Genomic DNA, 25,684 nt, shown 5'->3' with positions numbered 1-25,684 from the left:
ATCCACTACTTCCCTGGGCAGCCCATTCCAATGTCTGATCACCCTCTCCATAAAGAAATTCTTTCTAATATCCAACCTAAACCTCCCCTGGCACAACTTAAGACTGTGCCCTCTTGTCTTGCTGAGAGTTGCCTGAGAAAAGAGACCAACCCCACCCGGCATCAAGCTCCTTTCAGGGAGTTGTAGAGAGTGATGAGGTCTCCTCGGAGCCTCCTCTTCTCCAGGCTGAACAGCCCCAGTTCCCTCAGCCTCTCTTCATAGGATCTGTGCTTAAGTCCCTTCACCAGCCTGGTTGCCCTCCTTTGGACCTGCTCCAGGACCTCGATATCCTTCCTAAACTGAGGGGCCCAGAACTGGACACAGTACTCAAGGTGTGGCCTCACCAGGGCTGAGTACCACCTTTGATATTCAGAAATAAACAAAATAGACAGAAATGTATTGAAACTACTTTTACTGGGTTAAAATTGTAAGTTTTATAAACTTATAACACAATTCCATTACTGGAAAGTTCTGTTTCTTTAATCACAGCCTACTGAAGTCAATAGAGGTAGAAAATCCTTATGATGGTGTTCCACCATTACAAATTGCTCTAGTGATTTCATGTTTATGTTACAATCCTTAGATTAGAAGGATCTCAAACTTGTAGAGAGTGTTCAGAAGACAGAAAACAAGATGATGAAAGGTCTGAAGGGCAAGACTTAGGAACAGCTGAGGTCCCTTGTTTTTTTCAGCTTGGAGAAGGCTGAAGAATGACCTCATGGCAGTCTTCAACTTCCCTAGGAGAAGCAGTGGAAGGGAAGGTGCTGATCACCAGAGAGAGGAGACAGGACACAAGGAAATGGAATGAAGCTGCCTCAGGGGAATGTCAGGCTGGACATGAGAAGATTCTTTATTGAGAAGGGTGGTCAGTCATTGGAAAAGGCTCCCCAGGGAACTGGTGACAGCACCAAGCCTGTCAAAGTTCAAGAAGCACCTAGACAATGCTCCTGGTCATATGGCTTAGTTTTAGGTAGTCCTGTGAGGAGCAGAGAGTTAGAATCAGTGATTTTTACAGGTCTCTTCCAACTTGAGATATACTATGAATCTGTCATTCTGTTTCTATGACTCTCCCATGAGAGCTTGTCACTCTATAAAGAAATAAGGCTTAACTGACCACATTAGCTATATCTGCAAGTTTCTTGATAGTTGATAGATACATCCTCACTGCCTTACTAACACCATCCTTTCTAAAGGAAAAGCCAGTCTGAGTTAATGTTGTATAAATATTTATTGATAACAATCATAATATGAAAGTAGCAGTGATTTTAACAAGGATTCTACCATTGATTTGCACTAGGTATAAAGAACTGCAAACCTTAAATTTCCCATAAGAGTGAGGATTAGAAACTTAACTAAATAAATGATATTTTTACCACCTTCAAAAGAAATAAAAAAACAATTTTATATTGTTTTACACCACTTTTTTTCAATAGTTACAATAATTCAGTGTATTTGACAATTAACTCTTGTAACGTTGCAGCTCCAGGGATTAGAGCTGAATAAGCTGTTTGTGATTAGTTATATCTTTTGGCATATTAGTTTTATCTATAGTGTACAGAGAATTCTCTAGAAGCAGATTTTAGACTAATACATATTTCAATGCATAGAATGGAAAAAGAGAAGTCATATTACCTGGCTTTGATGTTTGAGTACTTACCGTTCTTTCAATATATTGGGTATATTAAGGATTTTCTTTTCTTTAGAATCATGTCAGTGAAAAAATAAATCATGCTATGCTATATCCTTGTATTTTCTTTATCTAGTTTATGGGAACTTTGTTTCTATGGATATTGAATTTCAGCAGAACTGAATAAACCTCATTGTGAAAATAAATGCTGTCCCACTCATTAAATGTAGATGAGGTGAATATCTTATAAGTCTATTTTGTAGTGTATTATCTTGGAAGCATTTTCTTTATCAAGCTTTAGGCATTTTATTGGCTAAACTTTGTCAGTCTCCATATAGTATCTCTTTCACCACTGGAGAAAGTTCCATCGTGGTTGCCTTAGCTTAGGCAGAGCTCCTTAATGTGCTTTATTTCAGATATCACTTGATACAAAGAAAGCTGGAAGAAATGGAAGAGCTTCAGTTCATTATTTTTAATCTGTTGGAAACAGTGAACTTTCAGGTGAGATGATATATGGTAGTTTTAATGAACTTTGTCTTAATTGGACAATATTGGTTCTTAATCTCTATATAAAAGATATATAAGAACATAATCTCACAAGTGAATAGCAGTCATATATTATTAATATGTATGCCACATCAGTCATCTAAAATATGGTATTTTTTCTATATTACAACTGCATTACAAATGTGAAAGTTGTCAAGACTTTCTATTATTAACACACCACTTTTAGCCCAGTAGTTGTTCTTGTCCTCATTCACTGCCATGACTCTGCCAAGTTAAAAAATGCAAGGCACTAACCAAACTTGACTTGTTAAACTAGCAACCAGAAGCTATCAGACTGAACACAAGTTTTCTATAAGATTTATCTAAAAAAAAAAACAATCATGAGAAGTAGGGACTAAAACCCTTTGTTCTAAACACATACAAAGATTAGAGTTCATTTCCATTTTAAGTACTTACTAACAGGCACACCAAGTGGGGTAAACATGTAGGACAAGATCCCGGGGCTCAGGATTACAGGGATCTAACAGCAGTCAATCCAAAGCACTGACAGCATGAGACAGAGGCAGGAGGTCTGCTTATAAATAAATACCTTTGTTGTCAGCTCTGATGAATCTGTAAGCATTGTTGCTAATTTGCACAATGATCCAGTTTCTGGGTTTTTTGGTGATTTGTACTTCTCTATGGGCATTCACCTCACTTGCAATGACTCAGTTCTGCAGTAATTTTACCTTTACTGTTGTAACATATGATTTTTTTCTGTCCTACAGCAAACAGCTTAAATTTCTATGTGAAAGTAAGAGCAAGAATACAAATATTTAGAAGGTTTGAAACATGAGTCTTCCTACTGGGCTAAAATATAACAAACAAAATACTCCACAGAAAGTTTACAGGAAACATAATGAGGCTAAATATAAATAATATAAATATAAATATAAATATAAATATAAATATAAATATAAATATAAATATAAATATAAATATAAATATAAATATAAATATAAATATAAATATAAATATAAATATAAATATACATAACATAAATATGATGGTTTAGAAAGTTACATCTCTCTTATCATCAATATAAACAACGGTTATATAAAGATTTTCACCTTAACTTATGATCTTTAGTTATTGGAAAGTATGTCTTTAGTTTTCACGTTTGTAACAGCCAAATTTTAAATCTTCTACCAGCTGTTATTTTGTTTATATATAATTTCTTAGAAAGAATTGATCGTATATTCCTAAATACTTATTCTGCCTAAATATTTCAATGCAAAATTCAAAGTGTCCATCACTTTAAAATGAGAAAAATCTCCCTTATTGCATGAACATTTTGCAATTTATGTTAACATCTTTTGTAAAGTTTCCTTACTTTGTTTGATACTCTTTTTCCCTTAAGTATTCTGTATTGAATTACTTAAAACCCCCTGAAGTCAACAGACTTCTTTTCATCCAGTAGGTCCATGGACTTCTATCTGAAGGGTTTAAAAAAAAAAAGTTTCTAAACATAATATATGAAACATTAAAGGCAAGGATGAAAAAAAATGAAAATGTTTAAAAGCCTACATATTCAGAAAGGTAATCAAAGCTGTAGTAGAAAGATTCCCATTGACTTACTGTATGCTTGGATAAAATTTGGTGGCCTAAATCTGCAATACTGAGGCATTGTGGCTCTCTCCCATTGAATTGAAAACAAAGCATTAATTCAGTGAGGTAGATAAACAGATGCTTTATTTTGAACATATGAGTTGCTCCATTCACTTTAGTTGAATTTAAAATTATGTATCCACTTACATAGTGATTTCATGATATCAGGCTTAGTGAAATATAAATCAAACTTCGATATATTTTGCAACAATCATTAAAAAAAGAAAGTGACTCTAAATTGGCTAAAGTAAAAATGGTCTCATATTTTAGTACCTTTCCATGTTTCCAGTGCTGCTTTCACTGAAACAAAATAACAAGATGAATAAATCACCAAAGTAATTAATAATCTGCCACTACTTCCTTCTGGCTCAAAATGGTAACTAAATAATTTAGATAGACTTGTACTACTGATGAGCTGTCTATTTTAACCCCACTATACTAAGGAATACCCTTTGTCTCAAATAGGCAGCATTATGTCTAATCCCCCTGCTTTCTCTGGGGCCAGATAGCATTTGTGTGCAGCTGACACACAGAAACATCTTTTCATGGCAAACTCGGAGGATATTCTGGTCAATTTATCCTGACAGTAAGGGCATATCCTATATGTTTGCCCTCCCCCATCAAGAGTCTTCCAAATTCTGGGTTATTTTGTGAAACTTGATTTCAGACAGGTAGAAACACTGGAATAACAAATTTTTGTTGTTGAAGCAATTTCTTCAAGAAGAAGCTCTTAGGCATTTGCTAAACTCTAGAAAAGAATCAGTTGAAGTTCTCAGTGTAACTTTGTATTCTTAAAGGTAATAACTATTGCCTAAAATGTCACTGTGCTGAAAATTAATTTTGAATCTGCTGACATGTGCATTTTTATATGGTAAACCTTTTTAAATTATTTTTAAATATCTCTAGATCTCTACTACGAACTATTACTACTGCAGTAATATTGGAGATACGACTTTTATTACTTTTCCAATGGCAAAAAACCTAGCGCTGTAATACTATTATATTTGTAAAAATTACTTTTGCTGGAATAGCTTATTATTTGGAAATATGATTACAATTTATACTGGAAAAAAAAAAAAAAAGTGGATTTTGTTGCTGGTTAACTGCAGCAGAGTTTAGTAGTATTATTACAAGGACATATTTGTCTTTTGTGCCCTCCACAGGCACCTCCTTGTGACAGAGCTTGTGTCCTTGTGAGGTTGGGAGCTCTGCTGGTGGGGGCATTTGCCTCCAGTAGGGTCTCCCATGCCAGACAGGTCACACCTGAAGGGTCAGACAAGGTGTGTCCATGGACAGGATGGGCTCACTAGCTCTCATCCTAGGAGAAGGAAAACTCTAACTCCAAACCTGGGTAGATGGAGCTCGTTTAGCCCTGTAAGGCCATTCAGCTAAGAGAAGGATACTCTAACTAAACCTATGTCCTGAGGACTTTGCTGTCACCATCCAAGCTTGCTGGGCCCTGGCAGATGAACCTTAGGAGTAAAGGGTGGGGCAAGTTCCATGCACACTGTGCCACACCTAAAAAATCCACAGCACAGTCTGGAAGGGTGTACCCACACCTGTACAGCCCCGGCAGTGACAGGTGAGAGATGAAACAACTGGGGAAAGGTGCACTAGAAGCTGCAGACCCAACCCTGCATGCAGGCAGCTCAGGACTTTGGTTTCTCGAGATTGACCCAGGAGATGACAGCCTGGTTTGGCAGCATCCTGAGTGACCATGCAGCCTTTTTCAAGATCACTGCTTGCTCCACATGGAGAGGGGTCTAGAAAAAGTGGCTTAACCAAAGCTCATCTCTACCCCCGATCTGGTTGGCTACCCGTGGTCAATGGAATCGTCTTTGTAGCAAGTGTGGGTAGAGCCTTTCTTAAATCTTTGTTGGCGAAGCCAAGCCATGAATTTGTTTATGATCCTAAATAGTATACATGTTGTCAGTGAGCAAAATGAGCAGAGCAACTCAAATATAAATCATGGTTAGCACAAAAAAAAAAAAAAAAAAAATCCGTACCTTTCCTTTCATTGCCTCATTCTTGGTTTTCCTTTGTTCCCTGTGTGACATGTTTACTTGCCCCCCTTCCATGCCTTTTCCAGCAAGATTTCTGATCTTCACTAAAATAACTCATTTGTCAGATGGATTATAGGAAACTTTCAAGTTTCAAAAATCCTGACTGTGGTCTTATATTGTAAGAATAAATTTTAAAATGTGACCTGTTTTTAATAGTTTTAATTTATGAGAACAACGAAGACTATATCAGATTCTATGAGAGAATGGCAGAGCTCTTTCAGAGATGTCCTTATGAGCACTTAGGGGGTGCTGCATTGGTCCAGGTCTTTTGGTTCACAGGAATGGGGCTAGGCTTGCCAACAGAAGATCAAAAAATGTATTTTGCTGCACATCTTTTTTTCTTTTTCTTCCATATTTAATTTGTCACAAAGTGCAAAAATTTCAAACAAAACAGCTGTTGGTGGGTGGGCAAAATGAGACATAAAATAGTAATACTGCTCGAGCAATTATAATAACAGAGGCTGATTCCTTGAAAAATACTCTGTTCACTATACTGTTAGAAGAGTACATGCTGAAGCATCTGGAGTGATAACTGGCTGAATTCAGCTTGTAGAAAAGATGCTTCACTGATTTTGTTTTGTAAGAGGTACATGATCAGTAACACTGTAAGCTAATCGTGAGCAACAGAAGGTGATCCTGCAATTTCTCACAAACCATATTACCCCACTGTTTCCTTACAATCAAATCATTCCTAGTCTGTACCAGTTTTAATCCCTGAATTATCTGTTTTCATATTTAAAACAAAAGCAATCAAATAATAACACAAATCCCCAAACCTCCCAGAAAATACTATTATTAGAAGGTAACTGAAATCAAGTCTTCAATTTCTTTCATTCTGAAAACCTTTTGGTCTTCATATTACTGTACAGAAAGATCACCATGGAGATGCCTTTTTAAGGGAAGTATCTAGCCACTGGAGTTTCATGGATCATGCCCTGATCCATGTATTCACTTCTCTGGGAGGAATGAAAAACTACCTTGTCCTGAGGCTATGCTGTTTTTCACACTGGGATCTGGATAGGTCTTCAGGTAATCCCAGGAAATAAAAAACACAAGACAAGAGAATCAGGAATGAAGAACTGGAACAATTCAGTTCTGTATTCCTGAAGGATAACAAAAAAAAAGCATTTGCAAATTTTGATTAATATTGTGAGAATAGGAGGAGGCAGGTAATCCCTCTGCTGAGACAGTAGACATGGCCATTGATTTTTTACACTCACTCTCTCCTACCAATAGAAAAGGATTTTTGGCCAATATATTCATGTTATGATAAATATCATAGTCAAATTGTTACCAATTTTAAGTTACGATCCTCAGTTTCCAGGAAAAAGAAAGCTACAACACAGTAATGTTCTACAACATGAAAGGGTTCAGCAATTGTCTGTGCTCTTTTTTGTGAAGAGCGTAACTATAAACACTGGGATTTTAGTTTGGAAATGTCTATTATATCTGCACGCATCTGCATATAGGTGCAGATAATAAAAGAAATATAAGTGGGAAAGTAAATAATCAGGTCACTCCCTGTCCAGTAGATATTTAGCTTTTTATTTTCCAGACCCCGGGTTCAATTTTTCTAAGGTTAATTTTGCTGCAATTTTGGGAAAGTTCCATTGAAGCATTTTTTTTTTCACTAGTGAACAAGTTCTGTATCATTTAAACAAGCAACTTTTGATAATAAAATGAAAATTAATATTTTATCTGATAGATTAATAGAGGGAAAAAAAACCAGGAGGCATAAGTGCAAGAATTTAAAGAGACTTCTGTGTTCATCTCTAGCTGTCATTTTAGTGGAGTCCAAGTTAACCAGGAATCACATCTACTAATGAAAAACTGCCAATAGTAGCAGCACCATTTTGGAAGAAGACCAATTTATTTTCTTTTATCTAGCCAGGATGTTTAAGAGGTATCGTTTCTCATCTAATGATTATTGGGCTCTGTCATATTTGCCATTAGGGGAAAAACAAACTGTTTCATTCTGTTGGCCAGAAGAAAAATATCCATCACCTCTACACAGAAAAAGAGAATTAGTCTTGTTCTACACATTGGATTTCATCAGGTTATGTGATATTTACTAGAACTTTACCTAAGTTATTCTCCAGATTTCTATTTGTTAAAAATATATGCTAAATTGCTTGGGTTTATGCATCTTCCTAATCCGTTTAATTTTTTAACACAGCTCTCATGTCTGTGGGAGAGATTACTTTGAACATTACCATCCACACCTCCACTAGCCAAGAGCACTTTTAGAAATAAGGCTGGCAAACTGAATTTGTATTCCACGCTATCACTGAAGTAACTCTTAAGTTCTAGAATACAGTACCTGGCAGGACATGACGGAAAGAAACAAAATAAATCAAAGTCCCACAACAGTTTGGACAAACTCTGGTTAGGTATGCCTAACCAGGGGTCTGTTCAGGGCTGGCTGAGAAACAGATAACACAGATTTGGGAAAAGCATAAAATTCTGCTGATCCAACTTTTCACTTTTCCTTTGCTCCTTTCTCCATAGAAATCACAACAGAGTAGAAGCAAGGCTGTACTATTGGCCTCCACGGCTATTTTCACTTGTGCTTCAGGGCAGGAACAATGCCTGATACACTTCAGGGCAGTGTTCTAGGTTGCCTGCATTTTGCTAAAAGCTGTTTCCTTGCCCTCCACTCACGGCAAAACCACAGCTTGCTTTAAACTCCTGTGACCTCTACCACTAGAGGGCTGCACTTTGTGCCATACGCCCCCCTAAACCTCAGCTATTACTGTTCCAAGCAGTGAAATAAGCAGAAATAAGCATATTGTGGAGCATATCGGCAACAATTAATAATTTTAATAATCTTAAATCAGTATTTCTTGAAATGTTTATTAGATGCAGCTACTTGCTTAGTTAAGTAGAACTGCTGCTAAGAAACTAGCAGACAGGCTAGTTATATAAAATTCTACAAAGATAAACCTGCCTATTAAACTATAAAAATGCACTTATAGGTACCAGAAAAGTTGAAAAAGCATGTTTTAGTGGGACTGAGAGATACCATATCGGGAAATTATTAAACAAAGGCATTCTGTAGAGACAAGGGGAGGCACTTGTGAAGCAGCTGTTGGTAAAGAAACAGCCTAACGCAGGACAGACATCTGCTGAGTCTGAGGAAATTAGGTTTCAGGATTACCACTTTTTCCTCTAAGCTTATAGAAGACAGATACACAAACAGCACACACGCCACTTACCACATTAAACCCCTTTTTTAATCTACACTTTAATATTCCTGTTGTTAGGGTGAGACAATAGTTTTGTTTAAAGGATGCAATCAAGTAAATGTTTTATAAGCTAATTGGAGCTCCCAAAGGGAAGACTTGCAGGTGCTGAATCCAATCAGATCTGCCACATAATTAAAATTGGTGTGCAGGGCACAGTAAAACAGATGTGGTCTTAAAATAAGAGAATTGTTTGATTCAATGTTTCTACAGATGAATGGGACATATTCAGTGAGATAAAGGGAGCAGTGTTATAATTTATCCAGTTTCACCGTGGAAATTGACTCAAGATGGCTTCATTTGAACCTTGTGAGGCTTTTTTATTTTTGTCTTCAAAATTTTCCGTAAATGGTTAGCTTAGTTTACAAATGAAAAGAGGCCTCCTACAACTGATGACCCTACAAACTGCACCTGAGATTTTCAAGTCAAGCTGTGCTCTTTCTGGCTCAAATACTAATTAAAATTTTTCAACTGGAACTTAATAAAGAAAGTGGAAGAGCTAGAACCAGTCCCCAGCTTGCTGTACCATAACTCTCTCAGCGACTGCCAAGGTAACAGAAGCCTAAAATTTTATTTCAGTCAGTAAACTAAGCAATTATGCGTCAGAGTATCTTAGATACAAAGGGTATATGATGAGTAAGAAAGTTCCATTTTCATGCAATCATTTTTCTGACCAAATATGCTATCAAATTGTTACTGAATCTGCCGTATCTATTTCATCTGCCTGTGAGAGGCTAGGTATTGCATTCTCTGGACACAATTCCCAAAGAAGTCATTGGAAGTTATGTATAGTGGTGGATTGAGTTCTTAATTTGTGAATGCCTTCAGGCAGGAGCCTGTTTCAATGTTAAAGTGTCCATGTATTAATATCCTGTAATGCACTATGTATATGGCTTATAATTTAAAAGTAGATGTGCTGTATTATATATTACAATGAGATTTGTGTTTTAAAGTACTAGAAATTGTTTGGGACAGCATTGATGGTAAGTGATTGCTAAAGCTAAGGCTGAATATCCCGGGGAACTTAAAATGGAAATTGGATTTCATCCACAAACAGCCAGGTTTTAAGCTTGCACAGTACGAGGAATCAAGTCAGCAGCCATTCTGCACACATGCGTATCAATACAAATTTAGCACAGAGCATGGTCTAACGCAATAAACACGTTTCTAAATTCTGTACAGAACTGATGTTCTAGCACTGACCACTACCATTACTGTTTTATCAGTTTGAGAATTTTTTTGAAGGCAATTAATCAATTAAACAGCAAAGAGCGGAGTAAAATGCTTTCATAGCGCCTAGACAATCCACACACTCCCCCCCAAGCCCTCCCATCCCCGCCCCCCTGCACCTTACAATGTTTAAAGCGTCAACCTGAGTAATTTGAGATTGGTAAGCAGAAACAGCCTTCGCCGCAGTGAAACCTCTCTGAATTTTCTACGAAATATTTACGTAAGAAATGCCGCTTTGTATCCCATAGCTCCAGCTAGTCCGGCTATCACAATACAAAAATAATATCTTTACTATTTTTTTTTTCTACAAGCCTGCGCGATGCAGCCAGGCGCGTCCAAGGCTCCGGGCACGGAGCGGAGAGGAAAAGCCCCGGGCGGGTCGCGCCGCGCTGAGGTGGAGTCGCCGGCCTCCAGGAGGACATGTCCCCGCTACCCCACCGCCTCCGCGGGCACCCTCAGCCCTCCTCCCACGCAGCTGCGGACCTATGAGGCGCAGCGTGTAACCCAGGTGACGCCGCATCACGGCGGGGACCCTCCCGGGGCGGACGCCGGCCCCCCGCACACCCATACACGCAGACACACACAGGCACCCGCCCACTCCTCTCCCTCTCCTTCCCGCCCCCGCCGCCGCCGCCGCCACCGCCACCGCCACCGCCACCCCCTCCCTCCGCCGGCGGCCGCCGCAGAGGTTAAACCGCCCCCGTCTCCCCCCCAACCCGCAACGGCTCTTCCAGCCGCGGCTCGTGATTGGCTGTACCTTCCAATCCCAACCTCGCTCTTTTTTGTTCCGATTGGCCACATCTCCCGTCCGTCTTCACAGGAAGACCCGCCCTGCTGTTTTATCCCCGGCCTCCTCCTGCCCCCACCCGCGCCCCTTCACCCGCCCCCACCCCTCACTTCTGCACTTGCACCCCCTCCCACGCCTCCAACCTCCTCTGCTTTGGGGGTTTCTGCAGTGTTGCCGCGGGTGGCGGCCCCCAGCCCATGGCCGCTGGCCAGCCAGCCGCCAATACGCCCGGCGGTGGTGCTGGGGCGAGAGCGGAGCACAGCTGCACAAGCAGAGCCCCCTCTCCACCCCCGAGCACACGAGCCCGTCAGTGAGGGAGGGCAGGAGAGCCCGAGAGCCGCGGGCAGCCGAGCTGCAGCGCCGGGCGCGGCTTTAGGGACGGAGGGGGGCTCAGAGGCAGCGTGAATCATCTCCCACTCACTCCCTCGCCCACCATTTACACCGCTCGCTCCCTCCCTCCTCTCCTCCCTCCCTCCCCGCCTCAGTCTCACTCGTTCTCTCTTCCCTCCTCTCCCACTCACTCACTCTCCCCTCCTCTCCTCTCCCACTCTGTCCTCTCCTCCTCCTGTCTCACTCTTTTCACTCTTCCCCCCCTCCTCCTCCTCCCCTCTCCCCCTTTCTCTTCCCTCTCTCGCCCCCCTCGTTCCCCTGTCTCCCTTCTCCTCATCTCCTCCTGACACTGCACTGCAGCTGCTCCTCCAGCCCAGTGCTGCCCGCTTCCCTCCCTCCTTTCCCTTCCCTCCCCCCGGGTGCCAGATAAACAAGGCGCGCAGCATCCTCGACAATCCCGAGCTTAGCTCTACATTTTCGAAAAGGACAAGAGAACGGGACGAGCCCCCTCCCCTCCTCCTCCTCCTCCTCCCCCTTCCTTCTCCTCCTCCTCCTCCTCCCCCCTTCCCTCCCTGCCCCCCCACCACAGAAGGGAAGAGACAATTCTCCTCCGAGCAGCAGCAAACATGATGGCGGCAGCTCCCATCCAGCAGAACGGGACCCACACCGGGGTTCCCATAGACCTGGACCCGCCGGACTCACGGAAAAGACCGCTTGAAGCCCCCCCTGAAGCCGGCAGCACGAAGAGGACCAACACGGGCGGTGGGTATATCCTCTGTCACCTCCCCCCAACCCCCCACCCCCCCGCCCAACCCACCCACTTCTCCGCTTCCCTACCTACCTGCCTGCTTGCCTCCCCCCCTTCCCCCCAAACATTCCCATTTCTCTAATGTTATCATTCATCAAAATGGCGTCGGTTTTCAGCATCTACCAGTCTTTTTATTTAATATCCCCAGCCGTGACCCTACGGAGACTAGGAGGGGGAGCACAAGGGGCTTCTGCAGCCCAGCTGCCTCCCTCGCCCGTCTAACGATGGGCGAAAAATAAATGGCAGCTGGAAGGAGGTGGCAAACGCACTTTCCTCCTTCCACATCCTCTGGGTCGCAAGTTGAATTTCAGCCTTGCCGTGCGTTTTCCTCCTCCTTGGCCTCACTTCTATTGTCAGCGCATCCACGGCGTGTGTGTGCCGTGCTGGGGGCGAGGGCTGGCTGGTGGCAGGGGGGAGTCGCCTCTCGGCTGCGGAGACTCGCTAGTTAACATCCTGCTCTTCCTGGAGGAGATGAGTTATAACGGGACCAGCATCTCCTCCATCCGTTTGCGCTGGAGCCGTCATAACAATGCACCGAGGCAGAGGTGAATTTATTTGCCCGGTATTAAGAGCAGCGGTCTGGCTGCGCGTAGTGCACGGCTCCGCCAGCAGTGCTCGTACGGGTGGGCACGGCTGTCACACGCAGGCACTGCTTGAGACACTTGTAGTCTCAGATAAGATAAGTAAGGTGAACCGGGATCGTTCCCCTTGCTCAGGGACGAAAATGGCAACTTTGGGAAACAGGTTTCACGATAAAAATCTTAATATCCATGCCAATGGGACGTTGCCTTATTTACTGGGGAGAGCCTGAGAACCACCGTACCCTCATTGTCTTGCACTTTTAAGGAGCCGGTCACAGAAGGTCCTTAGATTTCAGTGTAGCTAGATTTAGCACTGGGGTGAGGGCACAGACAGTTTGCCGAATCACACTGGGAATCCTTTTTTTTTCGGTCTTTTCCCTCTCCATTCATTAATTTATTTTTTTTTTAATTTTCCCCTGTTCCGAGTGTGTGCCTTAACGCTAGTGGTGGGTAGAGGACTGGCATTGTCTATCCCGTCACCTTTTAAGTGTATTTAAAATAAGTGACTTAGGCTTTTGATCAATTGGGAAAAATTCTTCCTAATGTCCTTTAATTAATGAGCTTAAAAGAGATCATTGTCGCTTAAGAAGTGCTAAAGGAATATATCAGGATTACTTAGGCAAGTGATTCCATCCGCACCATGTTGAGTTGTTTTCTTGGCAGTGGATGAAATGCTTGGAATAAAACCCCACATTTTGGGTGGGTTATTTGGTAGCAGAGTAGTAGTTTTGCTCACTTAAGAAGAATGCAGGCAATAGCTAATTGCTATTCTCATATGTTTGTTAATGACAAACAAATAGCCCATCAGAATTTACAATTAATTTCTTCTTAGTTTTGGCATTTCTTTTGAAGTATTTTCAGACAAGGTGGTAGTTGTCACCAGGCATGCTTTTGTGCAGAGCTTTATTTTTGAAAAGGGGTCCGATCATTTCTGCGTGCTGTGGTGGTTACCATTGGGGAAAATTGCGCCTCTAAAATATAATTCAGATTTTATTTTATTTTACAGAATTAAAGGGTCTATTTGGGTTCTCTAACTTGCTCAGAATAAACATACGCATTTCAAAATGTCAAAGGCATATTCTAAACGTGTCTTGTAGAATGACGCAACTGGTTAGATGTAAATGCATGAATTACTGGATGAGTTTAAAGGTGTAACATTTTGTTTACTTATGGGTCTGGGGAGGAGGAACCAAAGTTTGTAAGCCACATTAACCATGCATATCTCAATTTTTCAGAGGATGGCCAGTATTTTCTAAAGGTCCTCATACCTAGTTATGCCGCTGGATCTATAATTGGGAAGGGAGGACAGACAATTGTTCAGTTGCAGAAAGAGACTGGGGCCACCATCAAGCTGTCTAAATCCAAAGATTTTTACCCAGGTAGGTGCAAAAATGAGCCAATTCTCTATTTTTATATCCCAGGGGATGTATGTACATGCCATTGTGTTTCATATATTGACGACTAAGCTTCCAGTGCATCTGGAAGCATTATGTCTTTGAAAAGTATGCTACAAAGTGCAACAGTGAATATAAATGTTGTGTCTTGTTGTATGGAATGAACAGGGCACAGTCTTGCAGTCTAAGTGCTTGAAATAGGTTTAAAGATGTTTCTGAAAAGAAAAAAAAATATTAACATTTTGATTCCTTTGTTTTTTTAGTTTAAAAAATAAGTAGATTTGGCTTTAAGGAACCAACTTGACAGCTGGCGTAAAAATAATTGTTCGTTTGAAGTTTCCAGACATTGTAATGACAATTAAGCTAGAATGAGTAAAAATGAGAGGCCGCCTCTTAAAGAATGGGCCATTTACTTTAAATCCATTATGTACCTTCTTTCTGCTTCACTTCTTTGTTCACTGGCTCTGGAGTGAAGCAAAGAGAACAAGTGCTGCTCTTTAGATATTCTTTATGTTATGTTTACCATGATGGTGGAAAAAAACCTCTGCTATAAAAGTGAAAGACTTCAGATGAATAAAGGAATATTTTGTATCAACTGTCTTTACACACTAGAAACAAGTTTTTAGTATTTGCGTATAACAATAAAAAAATACCTGACTTACATATCTCCTTCAAGATTTCTGAAAAATGGAGTCTTACATAATGATAAACAAGATTTTAGCTTCTGGACTGAATAAGTGTTGTTTTTATTTTCCTCAAGATGAACAAATTAGCATTCTGTAATTGAACTGTCTTAAAGGACTTTTTAAAAACTGATGCGAAATAATAACATAGGTAATGTGCTTTTTTGTGTTTTGATTTTGTTATTTTGAAGAATAAGTGGTGATTAGGCTTGGATTGACTAACTGTAACCGACTCTTTTCTGTTGGAAAAATAAGGACTGCTTTGCATTTGATCTAGTTTATCAAGATGACTGAATTCTACAAAATAGTGAAGGCGGTTGGTATGGATGTAAACAGAACACAAATGTTGGAACATTGAGCTTTCCAATCCTTTTAACTCTAGTGTCAGGCACAAGTGATTGTTTTTTATTATTGGTGAGATTGTGGTCTATTTGCAATGATGATTTTTAATGTGGAAAATGTAATGCACCTGTTGTACATCTCTTCAATGAGTGTAGTTTATAATGCTTAAATGTCAGAGGTTAAAGTGGTGCTTGCGGATTTTCCTGTTGAAAGATACAGTTTATGAACTGATGCTTGTCTTTTTTTTTCTTTTTTTTCTTTTTTTTTTTTTTTTTTTTTTCTTTTTTCTTTTTTTTCTTCTCATATTTACTTTTCTTTAGAAAGTTAGGAAAAAATGATCCTTTATTTTGGAAGGTATGTCAGGGTGGAAAAAAAATAAATCAATGTAGTATTGTGAAAACTCTTAGAAGAAATAAAAACATTCAAAAGAGCCTGATTGCAGAATTAATAACATAATCTGAGTAAAGAGCTGCAATAGTAAATTAGATTCACTGTCAATAGATGAAAATGAAATAGATTTGCTGCATTATACATGAGGTGGTATCAGATATGCAAGGATGTTACAGAAAATTGGTGTTTATGAAGAATATTCCAAATACAAAATTACAAGCCTTTTCATTTTACTATAGTTTATATACACTCACTTGGAAAGGACGCTCTAGAGATTAGATCTCTTGTTCAGTGCTCTAGCATAGTTCTTCTGTTTTCTTATTAAATCAGAATTACATATTTTTTTGTGTAGCAAATTGTAAAGATCCATCAGTAGTTGGAGAAGACCTTTTGAAATATAAATATTGGTAAGCTAGAATGACACGAGCAAAAATGTTTGACATAAATGCATTCTCTCTGAAAATCTGTAGTAATAATATAAATAACCAGGCAGTAAGGCTCCAGCACTTTCACTGTAACAGGTGCAAATGAAGTTCCGGTTTGACTTCATAGTCTGTTTTGAATTTGCAGCCACAGTGTGTCGAATAGAAAACGAGTGTCTTAAGGAAGTTGGTGACTGATACCTGCTAAAGCAGGGAGCAGGGGTGAGAAAAGGATTCCAGCGTGGCTAGTTCTCGTTCTGTTTGCGTTTGACCACCAGCCCATGGAATTTTCGGAGGTCCTGGCATTCCCTGAGCTGATGGCCTTTGGGTTTCTTCCAGGCTCTTGTGTTCATAGAGGGTTAGGGAATACAAACTTTGTGAAATAGCTTATATGAAGAGATGCTTTGTGTTTCTTGCAAAGTTTCTTTAAAAATTACTCTGTTTTCCTAACAGAAGTTACCAACTCCATACCTCCGATGCTTGTGACTATAAATGTGTACAATGTACTTTTCTCTGTGGAATGTTCTCTCACCAAAGCTTCTGTGAAACTTTCCTGTATTTCTGAAAAGTTTTAGCACAGTCTAAGTAAGTCGCTGGTTGGAAAGAAGGAAGTTGGTTGTAATGCAGAAGTCATTAGTAGTTCCTATGATCTAATAGTGTTCTTTTTTTTTTTTTTTCCTCTGTGATATAGGACTTCAGTATGCAGACTGATTTCTGTTGGAATTATTTTTGTGCATCTAAAGGTGACATAATTACTGAAGAATTATATGGCAGCTCTAATTACAAGAAATTAAAGGAAAAAGCCAGCTTTTCATTGAGTATTTTAGTTTACAAAATAGGAAGCAGTATATAAATACATTACTGCCCACTGCAGTCTTATTTTTTTGAGTATACAATTTATTGTTCTCTTTTCAGGTTATCAGCTGACTTTTCCTAATTGTCTGGACTCCTGCAATTTGACTGGTTATTGTGCTTAGATTGTCCCCAGTTCTTTCCTCTTCAGGCCTGTCTCCCTAGCTTAGTGGAAATGAAATTAAAATGTCCAAATATGCCCTACTTTAAAATGAAATGGTGCTGATCCTTCCTGCAGAGAAGTACAGAGTGGGTATTGACTAGTAGGTTCTGGTCTGAAATTTCAATATAGGTGTAGCTATGCTACTTTAATATTAATCAAGTGAATTTTGTAAAACAAGTTGCTGTTCTGTGAAGCTATATTTGTGTATGGTTTTATTTTGAACAATATAAGAAAGAGTCAGTATTCCTGTTGTATTAAGCTCTCGTTGTCTTCTCTGTTTCTCCATGTTGAATTATAGTGAGCACTGGACTGAAAACTACTCTGAATATATGTGTTTTTTTTTTTCCACTGTGAATGCCTGGTGCACTCACTTGCTTTCTCTCTCTGTGTCTGTCTGTGCTCCTGCCTCTGTCTCCCTCTCTATCTCTCTCACAGACACACACACACACGTGCACACACGGTCGTGCAAAATGACGTTGCATCTCCTCATGTTGTTTATCTTGCAATGGGATCTTGCCTCTTCTGAACTTGGTGCTTGAGTGAATTTGAGCTCGGCGTTTTCCAATTTATCAGAATATGAAGTCGTATATGCACTGAAATTAGATCACATTAAGAGCAGAGATTAATAAAAACATAATTAAATGGAAATGAGGCTTTACTGCTTTTAAGAATAGATTAGCTGTTTTGTTGTGTAGCAGATTTTTAATCAGTAATGATCTAAATGTTTAGAGAATACAAGAGGTAGGAGTTTCCTCCCCCTTCTTGTGAAGAGTGTATAAAGTGTTGTGTGGCTGTTGTGTTAGTGCCTACTGACCTGTATTTGAGATGGAGGTGTTTTGTGTTGGAATATCAACTTTTTTTAAAAAACACATATGGGCTATGGGACATCATTTAACTAATCTCTGCAAGTGCCCTTCTGAAAACTCCGTTATTCTGACTCTTCAAAACCTTTCAGGCACACTGAATGTGTAACACAGCTTTACAGAAATTTATAATTAGTAAGTTCACTTTCTAGCTCAATTACTCCTATTAAACTGTTAGGAAGGGGGAGGTTGTAATATAGTATGCTTAGTTCACTGTTATTATCTCTTTTATAATAAAGGAATTTTCATGTTAATTTATAACTCCTAATAACCTAAAGTCTAGTAGAGAAAAGAATCTGTTCTAAAACTCCACACTTGAAGTAATGCTGTTTTTTTCTGCTATAGAACAGAGAAAAAAGAAATGGAGTCAGAAGCTAGAATGGTGTTAGTTTACTAGCTGTTGTCATGGTTCTTTAAAGGTGGTTTGTCATACATTAGTAACTGCATCTTCAGTATTATTCTTGGTAGGTTTTTTTGTAATTGCTAACATTAGTGAATTAGAGACTTCTTCAGTCTACCTAAGATTTTCAAATTCTGCTGAAAAGAATTAACTTTTATGGCTAGCTTGGGGGAGAACGGGACTGAGGAAATGACTAACTAGTGAGTAGAGACTTCAGAGTCGGAATCAAGAGTTGTGTAGGTTTGTAAAGTAATCACTGGAATCACTGATCTTTCTACTAGTTAAAAAAAAAAAAAGCCACCACCAAAACCCCCCAAGTGTTGATTGCCAGCTGTTCAGAGAGATAATTCTCAGTTGGACAGTTGTCTGTTGCCTGGTTACTGGAACAGAAGAAAAAAAAAAAGTTAGCTTGTTAGCCAGCAGATCCTTACTATTTTACATTTAAAAGGAAGATGAAACTGAATCTGTAACTTGGTATGATCTTGAAATTGCTACATATCTAACTCACCCACTGTAGTATCACTTAGCAGCTTTTCATTTGGTAGGCTTAGAGAAATTTTGAGTTAAAGTTTGACAAAATTTTGCATGGATTTCTTCTTCATTCAGGGACTTATTCATGTTAATGAATGAGGGTGAAGAAACTTTGACTCTTGTAAATGGCTTTAGTTGCAGGAAAATGCTGTGTCTTTATTTTGCATAAAAGATTTAAAAAAACTTGTGAAGGATTTGGAATGGTTAGTCTAACTCTAATAAATGATACAGACTTAATTATGTGCACTTGCTAGGCAAAAAAAAGAACAAAGTGAGGATGGCTGTCAGCACAGGGAAATGCCATATTTGATGGTTTTCAACTTTTTTTTTTTTTTGTGATTGCTTGTAACCAGTTTGCAATATAATTGAAAAGTTGGTAGATTAGAAAGTTTATGATGATGATGGTGCTTCTATTAGCAGTATTGTTCTTTGATAAAGTTAAGATTTATGTAAAGCAATTATTAATTAAGAATATATCTTCTCTGGATTTGTGCATTCTGAGGAAATAAAAATGCAATCAAAAAAACCCCAACCAGCAAGAACAAAAAACAAACTTAAAAACAACCAAAACCAACACAAAAGCAAAACCTTAGCAGAACATGTGAAATCAGTATACACTGAAAACTTTAAATTTTTCTCTTCTATATAGTTTAAAATTTTCATACAGTACTTCAATGGTATTCTGCAGCAGAGCAAAATTTTAAGGGATATTGTTCAGAACATGGTGTTGGAGCTAATATTTAAGAAACAAAAATAAGAAATGCGTGAATCTCTTAATCGTTTTTCTTTTCTTCTTTGTGCAGTAGAAGAAACGTGTTCCTGGTTTTTTTAAGAGATGCAACCTGTAAGAATAACAAATTTTTCAAATATTCTTTGATTTTTTTTGCTCTTTAATTCACTGAATTAGCTTAGATGTTGTCCTCACTAGCTGATTATAGAATTTGTGTTTTCAGTGATCAGTAGCTTTTTGGCCATAGGAGAAAACCTTTGATTTTGTGAATTTGTCAGACTGGTTTTTAGAAATGGAACATAGAAGGATTTGCTTAGGAGGGCTGGTGCCTGATTGCTGTCCCATTTCCATCTTTGAACACAGCTCGTAGCAAAGTTAAGCAACATCTGTAAAGATTTAACTGGCAGGCATCTCTCTGGGACTAATCGTTGCATCCTGCAGCAGGTGCAGTCAGCTTTTCAGGCCAAGTTAAAAAGAGGGTAGTTTGTTTTATAACATTTATCAGTAGGCCAGTGGGAGTTAGTGACTTGGTGAGGAGTATGGTAGTTGCCAGTTGTCCGGTGTTGGAATGCTGCAGGTAATTGGGCTAGACTGGTGAGAGCTGTGGCAGTGTGCTTCTCACGTTGCACTGCAGCTGCTGTTGATCTTAATTAATCTGACCCTCAGAGCCTGCAGTGTCATGGTATGAAGTGCAATACATAAGTAGAAATGGAAAGGCTGCTTTTTCGACTCTTATTGATGGTGATACTTCAAGGAAAGCCTTTTTGTTGTCTGGTTGGAATTGTTTGACGTGAGCTTAAGATTCACGATGTACTTAAATCTAAAACTGTAATGCCTTTTTACTGTTTATCAAATGTATCTCTGGAGTAATGAAGCTGGTAAACATGTTTTGCAATGTAACTGTTACAATGGCCTTGGCAAAAATATTTGTGTTTATGCTGACAATAATTGTCTGTAAATGGAGCTATTGTTTGTGTCCCGTATGAATTGCTGGTGTACTGTAGTATTCTCTGTAGTGGGGTGTGTTAATGCTTGTGCTGGCTAGCTCAGTCCTGTGATTCTTTTTAAGAGTTTCTAGTAACATGTAAAATTGGAATTTGGTATTTGACAGTTGAAATAAATGAGTGTGCTGCTCACATGCGAGTCTATTAATTTGCTGCAGATACACTACTTTCATCTTCCTGACTTCCTGACACAGCTTTAGGAAACTTACATTCACCCTGGTTTTCAGGGCCATTCTGTCTTTCAGTCCCTCGAAGGAAAATACCAAACCAGAATTTAGCCTGGAGAGTTTTAAAATGCTACATTTAAGATTTGTAAGACCCTATTTCATCCTATTTTTGTTTTCATTTTGGGGTTATCTTCATCTAATTTTGTTGATTATTCATAGAATTATTAGAATTAACTACGTAGTTTATATTTTAATTTAAGAACAGAGCAATGATTATCAGGATACTCAGCTTCGAATTTTCCTTGTACATGTTAAATATTTAAATACATCATAAAACGACAACTATATAAATTCCCATCCCCCCATATTGTTTTCACTTGAACATATTTGATAAATAATTATTGTTGAATTTGATTGAGGCTTACTTAATACTAAGCATGCTGTTCTTGGTTATAGCCAAGCATTAAAATTCATTTGCAAGTACTTACCTGGTCTGATTGAAAAGGCAGTATTTGGAAAACACATTTATGGAAGTCATCTCCCAACTGAACAGCGCTAACATACCTTTGTAACTTCTTGAATACTCTTTGTGTGAGCTGATTATGAACAATATCATTGTGCAGTGCTCACCTTGGCTTCTGAATTGCAGTCAAGTCAGTGTAAGGCTTAAATATTCTGCCTAATTGATGGACAACTTGAAGTCTCTTTCATGAAAGGCTGGAGAGCATAGGTTGATGTATGAAGTAGCTGGTGTAAATAACTAGCTATGTGAAGAGATGGCTGTTGAAAGAGTAGTATTTTAGGGACCAAGTCTAAAGTTGTGTTGGGGAGGTGAGTGAGCTAGGGTCATGTCCCTTGTGAGGAAGAAAAACCCTCATCAAATTATGTGTATGAAGGTGATTACGTAACATTACCATGTGTTGGATATAAAGAAGCATGAATCTCAGACGTATTTGCCTGGTCATGTAGGTGTTGATTGTGAAAAGACTAAACATCTGTTTTTCATCATTGATCTCTCACTGCATCCTGCAGGGCCTGTCATCTCAGCATTGACAGGATCAGATGAAAAATACAATCGATGTGTTGACATTTTTTTGAGAATCACTCAGGTAAGATTACTTGTTATACAGAACTACAGTGAAATTCATGGCTGCTGCTAATGTTTCACCAGTTGGAGCCTTTGCATTCTCAATCATTAATTAAATTAGATACTGAGGTTCTCTGCATGTTCCCTTGTTTCTATTTTAAAAGCACTTTTAGTGCCTTGCTCAGTGCCATTTAACTCTTGTAATTTCCCACATAAAGAGCTTCACACATTTGTACTATTTTCCCCCACTTCATAGAGTGGCACCTGTTTGCTTGAATCAAGAACCATAATGCACACCTCCAAAGCTCTTGGAAGATTTGTATGTACATGTATTTTATTTTCTTTTTAAGTAGTGATTTCAGCTCTTATTAGAGTCTTCATTGGCAATATGGGGAAGAAAATTCTCTATAGTGAACCACATACTCGGAGGCAGCAGCAATTTATCATTTTCTTAGTGTGTTCTAAACTCTGACTTTCAGACTGTCCATGAAAAATGACATATTTAACTGAATATACAACTGTGGAGTCTTAATAACAAATTATTGAAAATATTTTTATGAAGTCATGTTCTGGAAAAGTAGGAAATGGCATGTGTCCATTCAGTTGGCTTTGTTGAGAACCCCGTGGGCTTATTGAATTCAGACAACACCAGAGTTTATTCCCAAAAAGTTAGGCAGAGAAATATTATGGCTATGAGGGAAGACCTTACTTCATCCCCATCTGTAATCTGGTGTTAGGAAATACCAGAGGGTAGGTAGGATAGTGGATAGCAGCAGGATAGTAGCAGCAGCAGCAGCAATTCAGGCGCTGCAGCGGATACTGTTGGCAGCAGTGTTGAGTTGGGCTTATAAAACATTTATTGTAATCTAGCAGTCTACCATCCGTTTTCCTGAGGAACACCAAAATAAATAAAAAAAAGTAGTAAGTGGCTTCTTAGCAGTTTATTGACTTTGATTTGAAGAAAACTTCTGTGGAACAAGAGAGGCTCTTCCTGCATTCTGTCTGTGCTGATTTTCAGATGTCTGCAATGAAATGCTGCTACTGGATGCCCTAAAACCTTACAAAAGTTATTTGTTGCTGTGAGAATGATAGACATAGAACATGTATGGGGTTTGTTTTCTGTGTTGCATGTGTGTGCACACTTTATTCTTTGGATGTCTTCTACTTACTGTACTAGATGAACACTTGGCAATTCTGTCAATCTAAAGAATTGGATTCCCCAGGAACATCTTGTAATTGTATCACCTAAGTTCTGAGTCTTCTACTGTGCAGTGCACTTAAGTCTGCCAGTTTCTGTTGAGATTATTCTTTCTCAAGCAGCATATGATTTCTAGAATAGCAAAATGCTTATAAAAAAGAGGAATTGTTCAACTTACGAAGATTTTTTTTCAAGGATACAAGTTTTCATGGGTTTTTTAGGTTTGTAATGCCAAGTGCTCATCTAGTATTTGCACTGCTTTTAACAATAATAAAATATATACTTAATAGTTTTATAAGATATTTGGTTCTGTATGGATCTACTTTTATGACTAGCTATTCTAGCAAGTGGCAACATGATGCATGAAATAATTTTGAAAAAAAAGATGGGATAATTTTTGCTATGAGCAGGTAAATTGTTAGGATTGGAAAGAAAAGAACCTCCATAAAAAAGAAGTTGTCTTGTATAGCCAGTATCGCTTGATTTTACTTGAGTTTATCATGAGTTCTTTCCCTGAATAACTAGTATTTAGAAGAAGAAAACAATTTCTCAGGTAGCCATATTTTAACTTGGTTATGTTGTTAAAAGCAATACTTTTAAGTGTATGTAGAAATCCACATATAATTGCTAGCCACAGAGCTTGTTTAGCATTTTCCTGATGAGGGGAAAAAAAATCTATCAAATGAGGAGTGGTATTTGTCCTCCTTTAGGTTCCCTGTACCTCTGAAAAACAAAACCTCCTTAGTTTATGCAGATGTTCTGTAACCTTCTATTCTGAGAAACCAAAAAGTGTTTGTAGTGGAAGCAAGGTCAGAGTTTGTATGAAAGGATATATTTATACCTAGCTAATCTTAATTTTTAATTTCAGTTTTGAAATGGTACCTTGCTGATTAGTAACTAATAGTTCTCCTCTTTCTGTATTACATTTTCCAATGGCTCATAAGGTTGATAGTACTTGCTGTTTGAAAGAATATGGGTTTTGGTGTTCAGGAGTAGTTCCAATTCTGTCTTTCATACTTTGTTAGCTTAGCATTTTCTGATAAGGAGTGTGCAGACAGGACAAGGGCACAAAATTTAGTCATCCCTAATTCCAAAATAAGTACTTTTATTTTCCCATGTCCAACACACATTATGTGTATTCAGAATGAGGCAAAATAACTCCGTGTTGTTTATTCACTTTTTTTCCCCTTTTTTGGTGGAATAGCTTATTAATGTGGAAATCACTACCATGCTTTCACTCTTAGCTAGTACAGGAACTTAAGTTTCTTCTTGTACAAAATTATTTTTGTGTGTTTTCTTTTGTAAAGAACTCTCTGCTTGTAAATTTTGGCAGCTTTGTTTTGACTGTCTGAAGATCATTGATTTTTTCATTATTTATCTTTAAGTCTTTGGCTTTTTATTAGAATGGCCAGTTCTTATTTGAGTGCTTTGTTTCTCCTAATAAAATCTTCCAGAACTGATGACGACAATTTACTAAGGGTTGTGGTATTTAATGACCTTTTCCTGAAAATATCCATATAGTTACATGGGCTTCTGATATAATGCAGGGATTTCTTTCTCTGAAATATTATGATTGAAATGTGCTTGGTATTTGTAAGCATGAAGGTGTCTTAATTTGGATGATTTTTTGCTATTAAATTTTCTATGAAGACAAAAACTAAGAAAGCATGCAGGGAGGGTTGGGTGTAAATTAGTCTATGTCAGTAGCACTGGCTTTGAGTGATACAGTTTTCATATCATAAAGTATGCTTACTTGGGAGGTGTTGATAAGCTCATGATAGCTATCTGATATTTAAGTCAAGTTTTATTATATTAAAAACATTTCAGGAACTAATACGAAATATCATATTTGTACGTCAGTAGGTTTAGGCAGAGGTGTAATGTTGCAATGTAATTTAGGGGGAGAAGTGCTGTTAGTAGTTATCTGCTGGACTGTGATCCAGTTTATTGGCAAACCAAGGGACAGTGGTGGTATATAGAATCATATAGATTTGGGTTGGAAGGGGCCTTTAAGATGATCTCGTTCCAATCTTTCTGCCGTGGGCAGAGACCTTCCATTAGACCAGGTTGCTCAGAGCCTCATCCATAGCCTGGCCTTTAACACTTCCAGGGAGGGGGCAGCCACAGCTTCCTTGGGCAAACTGTTACAGCAGCTCACAGTAAAGAATTTTTTTTTTCTAATCTAAATCTAACCTCTTTGATCTTAAAACCATTACTCCATCTTAAACTGCTACATGCTCTTTGAAAAAGTCCCTCCCCAGCTCTCCAGGCCCTTTTCGGGTACTGGAAGGCTGCTAGAAAGTCTCCCTGGAGCTTTGTCTTCTCCAGGCTGAAAAACCCCTCCTCTCTCAACCTGTCTTCATAGGAGAGGTGCTCAAGCCCTCTGATCTTCTTTTTCTTGCCCTCCTCTTGACTCTCCTCTACAGCTCCATGTCCTTGTATGTCCATGTCCTTGTCATCTGGAGCTGGATACAGTATTCCAGGAAAAGTCTTGAGAGCAGTGTAGAGGAAGAGAACAATCTCCCTTGACTGGGTGGCTGCACTTGTTTTGATGCAGCCCAGGATACAGTTGTCTTTCTGGGCTGCAAGCACACATT

The 25,684-nt window shown here is 38.8% G+C and overlaps 1 protein-coding gene across 4 annotated transcripts in view; it reads left to right on the top strand.

Moving 5' to 3' along the window:
- Positions 1–11,451: 11,451 nt before the first annotated feature.
- Positions 11,452–25,684, top strand: part of NOVA1 (NOVA alternative splicing regulator 1) — a 144,761-nt gene continuing 130,528 nt past the window's right edge. The window contains exons 1-2 of one of the 4 annotated variants that reach the window (XM_030452472.1): positions 11,452–12,234; positions 14,097–14,240. In XM_030452472.1, the coding sequence (XP_030308332.1) occupies positions 12,099–12,234; positions 14,097–14,240 (280 nt within the window). In that variant the 5' untranslated portion in view covers positions 11,452–12,098. Of the gene's footprint in view, positions 12,235–14,096; positions 14,241–19,701; positions 19,746–21,834; positions 21,912–25,684 lie in introns of those variants that run through there. The other 3 variants (XM_030452475.1, XM_030452474.1, XM_030452473.1) reach the window with 3 other exon arrangements.

Source organism: Calypte anna, chromosome 5A (genome assembly GCF_003957555.1).
Source record: "Calypte anna isolate BGI_N300 chromosome 5A, bCalAnn1_v1.p, whole genome shotgun sequence".
Taxonomy (NCBI): Eukaryota; Metazoa; Chordata; class Aves; order Apodiformes; family Trochilidae; genus Calypte; species Calypte anna.
Note: the sequence above shows the minus strand (reverse complement) of the source record. Positions and strands in the feature narration are given on the sequence as shown.